The sequence below is a fragment of the Terrapene carolina genome, unplaced genomic scaffold (genome assembly GCF_002925995.2).
Source record: "Terrapene carolina triunguis isolate 2854851 unplaced genomic scaffold, T_m_triunguis-2.0 Scaffold714, whole genome shotgun sequence".
In the NCBI taxonomy this organism is placed as follows: Eukaryota; Metazoa; Chordata; order Testudines; family Emydidae; genus Terrapene; species Terrapene triunguis.
This window is the reverse complement of record NW_020665065.1, coordinates 14211665-14215650: the sequence shown is the minus strand read 5'-3', so window position 1 is coordinate 14215650 and position 3986 is coordinate 14211665. Positions and strand designations below refer to the sequence as shown.

The 3986-nt window shown below is 56.5% G+C and overlaps 1 protein-coding gene across 1 annotated transcript in view; it reads right to left on the bottom strand.

Annotated features, from left to right (window-relative positions):
• Positions 1-2746: 2746 nt before the first annotated feature.
• FAM43B (family with sequence similarity 43 member B) overlaps positions 2747-3986 on the bottom strand; it is a 1584-nt gene continuing 344 nt past the window's right edge. The window contains exon 2 of the mRNA XM_026659905.1: positions 2747-3743. Within this exon, the coding sequence (XP_026515690.1) occupies positions 2747-3736 (990 nt within the window). The 5' untranslated portion in view covers positions 3737-3743. The remainder of the gene's footprint in view (positions 3744-3986) is intronic.

The following is a 3986-nucleotide window of genomic DNA, read 5'->3' as shown; positions in this document are numbered from 1 at the left end:
AGGGAATGTGGATTTTTAAAAGCATGTCGCGACTTTTCTACGGTTTTGTTTTTTCAGGAGCTGTTTGTTCCTCCCAAGAGTGGAGATAAATGCTGCGGGAGCGTGGGGGTGGCAGCCCCGGGGAAGATGAAAGGGAATAATGCAGCTGTCTGCTTGCAAAACTACTTACCCCAGCCCCGTTTCTCCTCCTCCTGCAATACACTCCGGGATGTTCCTCCATGTTAGGGCACAGAATCATTCCAGAGTTTCTCTCTTTTCTGATAATTGGTTGCTAGGGACTGATCTCCAGAGAGCGCCACACAAAAAGGGTGAGATGCTTTCATGTCTACAACCTACCCGGCATTCAGCACACAGAGAAATATAGGGCTCTGTTGTCAAACAAGTGCCTGAATGGGACATCCACATCCCACATTTGGTCACTGAAATTGGCACTTAGAGGAGGTATTTATGCACTTGCAGGTAACTTACTGGTGGTACATGCTAATTTGAACGTCAGCATGTGGGCTTTGGGCATCCTGCTACAGCTCCCCAGTTTGAAGCCAAACGTGTATCTATATTCCTACATGTACCCACGGCAGACACATGAAATGCACACGCACACAAAGTGTGAGTCCACATTTGGAAAAGATACATGCATAGGCACACACCGAGAGACACGATCACACAGATTCATATGCGCGTGCACACAAATAATCAAACACAAACCCCTTTTAGCAAACAAACCTTCGTCCACATACACACCCACACAAACATCATCACCACCATCATCGCCATTACAACAGAGCAGTAAAATCCCTCATTTATAATCAGGGCTTGGTACATAATCTAGCCAAATGGCCCTCCTGGTCCAGAACCTAGACTGGACCCCATAAAGGGAGAGGTGCCAGCGTCTCCATGAAGACCACTAGGAACGTTGATACCGCTATTAATTTTTCCAGGAAGGCACTCAGATACTCCTGTGAAAGGCAGCAGTATAAAACTCTGAGCTAGATCAATAGATAGAAGCCCGATCCCTCACCCAGCGCTGAGCCAGTTTGGGTTCTGGCTATTGACGCTCTTGAGATACAATGGCAGCAAAATGTTTACAAAAGATAAAGCACAGTAATCATATTGCAGAAAACGCAGAGAATCTTTATTACAATTACCACATGATATGCGTGTGTGTGTGTGTGTATGCACGCCCACACACACGCCGTTGGGCTTTGCACTGTGAACATACAAAGGAGACGTGCAACTGACCATCTTCTCCTGGGGTTAAAACACCCCATGTTCTGTGTCAGAACAAAGCTTCTCTCTGTGTGTGATGCTCTGCATCTCATCCCCAGAGTCAGACACATGTGGGCCAAATCTGTCCGCGATGTAACCCCATTGAAGCCAAAGCAAGATGAAGAATTTGACTCCTGGGTGTTCTAGAGCCCATCTCCTTAAGACACAGCTAAAGGGCCGCCCGGGGAGGGGGGGGGGCAAGTGGGGCAATTTGCCCCAGGCCCCGGGCCCCACAAGAATATAGTATTCTATGATATTGCAACTTTTTTTATGGAAGGGGCCCCCAAAATTGCTTTGCCCCAGGCCCCCTGAATCCTCTGGGCGGCCCTGCACAGCTAGGCAACCCCAGGGCCAAATTTTCCAAACTTGGGTGCCAAATTGTAGACAGCTAAACCCACCGTTAGCTACTTAACTCAAAGAGGGCTGATTTTCAGAGCTGCTGAACTTCTTCAAATCCCACCAAAGACAACAGGTGCTCAGCACCTCTGAAAATAAGGATGCTTATTTAGGTGCCTAAATATGAATTTAGACACTTATCTTTAGCCATGTAACTGTGGCCTGATTTGCAGAGCTCTGGAGCACCCACACAACCCCTTCTGGCGAGCTATGGGGGCCCAGCACCTTGGAAAACCAGCCCCTCAGCCCCATCGTGTTGTACATCCCATCCCGAGCCACATCCCCTCCCCAGTGTCAGACACATACAGGCACCTGTCCTATGTGACATGTACAAAACTGTACAGAAAAATTGCACGTTGAAATAGAAGTGAAATCTAAGGGCATCTCTCTGTAAATAGATGGCTTTTTTTTTTAATATATAAATTTTAGTTTAGATCAAGTAGTAAAAGTCACTTCAGCTGAACCAGCTTCTCCTTCCCTCTGCTGAAATGGAAATATCATCCCCCACCCCCAGTTTGTGTGTGTGTGTGTGTCTCTTTCCTTGAAATCACTGGAAGTACAAAATACACACAAGAGTTGCTCCCTGCCCAATCTGTGGCAGCTGCCCATTCAGGGAACCCTTCACCCTTCCAGAACTTGCGGATATGTCTCAGTTTAGCAGGAGCCTGTCCATGGCTCTAATGCCAGTCATTAGAGTCAGTGCAGTCTTTCTCTGAGCTGGTTAGCAAGTGTCTGTGTGTGTGTAGGGGCGGGGAGGTGTGTGGAAGAGATGGAGATATGCACCAACCGGTCTAGATCATTTCAATGTCCGCTCAGGTGAAAGGGCCACATCGGAGCTGGTGCCTGTACTCAGAGGGCAGTGAAGGAGTGTTAACTGCAGGCTGGGTAGGTCAGTCAGTCTGTGTGTGAGCGCAGGGCCTGATGACTGTTGTCTGCCTCTCCTCAGGCTGCAAAGGCAGCAGCGAGGGGAACACGGGCAGGGGCACAGCCGCAGGTGGCATTTCCAGACTCATTCTGCCCATCCTCAGCCCAGGCAGGCGGGCCCTTCTGAGAAGGCAGCTGGGCGGTCTCTAGCCTTCTGGCTTCAGCAGCCCGACAAGCAGGGCCTCTCCTGGGCGGGCTTCCAGGGCGGTGGGCTCTGGAGGCTCCAGCCCCTCATCTCCCGGGCTAAAGTCAGCACCTCGGCCCGCTCCCGGCGCTGGGGGGCCGGAGCGGGATGGCTGCAGCCGGTGGCCAGGCTGAGGCCGCCCGAGGGCGCGTTGTTGCGGGAGGCGCCCAGGTTCTCCTCCTCCTCCTCCTCCAGGATGGAGCTGAGCCGGCGGGCGGGGCGGCTCCGGTCGGCGGGGGGCCGGTAGGGGCACTGCCCGTTGAGCCGCTTGCGGATGGGCACCAGCGGGACGATGGAGTCGCCCAGGCGCTGGCGCTGGAGGCGCCGGGCGTCGTTCTGTCTCTGCAGGCGCTGGAAGTCGCTGAAGGCGGCGCTGGCCGTCTGGTAGAGCAGCCGCGCCACGGCCCGCGCCTTCTCCGCCTTGGAGAGCAGCGCGGCGTGGCAGCGCAGCACCACCGCCTTGTTCTTCACCTGGTGCCGGTAGACCCAGGCGAAGAGCTTGGGGTGGCGGCCGTCCACCGCGCAGTAGGTGATGCGGCGCAGCAGGTAGGCATGGCCCGGCCGCCGCCCGCCGCCGCCGCCCCGCTTCTCGCAGGGGGCCAGGCGGAGGCCGTGCGCCCCCAGCGTCAGCTTCACCTGGGTGCCGCTGGCCCCGCCGCCGCTCTTGGCCCAGATCTTGCCCACCGCCTCGTCCGTGCAGCCCTCGCCCTTGGCTTGCAGCGTGACCGCGTTGCCCAGGTACCAGGCCGTGTAGGTGGGGTCCTCCGGGTTCAGCTCCACCTTGTGCCGCCGGCTGCGGAACACGCTGCCCAGCCGCTCCAGCGGGCACTCGGGCAGCAGGTCCGGGCAGGAGCGCACGAAGCTGGAGAGCAGGGAGGCGTAGCTCAGCCCCGGGCCCAGGCTCTTGCCTTTGCCTTGGCGCTCGTCTTCCACCAGCACGAATTTGTTCCTGCGCCAGGGCAGCATCGCGGCTCTGCAGGGGGGAGCGGGGGGGGTAAGAAGCTGGAGAGGCAGCGGGACCGGTCCCTGTGCGGCAATCGCTGCCTTCCCCCGGCTCGGGGAAGGGGCTTTCCTCCGAGCCCACCGCGAGGTGCCCCGACCCCGCTGCTCCTCCCTGAGCCACTGTTCCGCCCACCACCTCCGGGAGATGCCCCGGTCCCTACCCCACTGCCCCGCCTGGAATGGCCCCGGTCCCTACCCCACTGCCCCGCCTGGA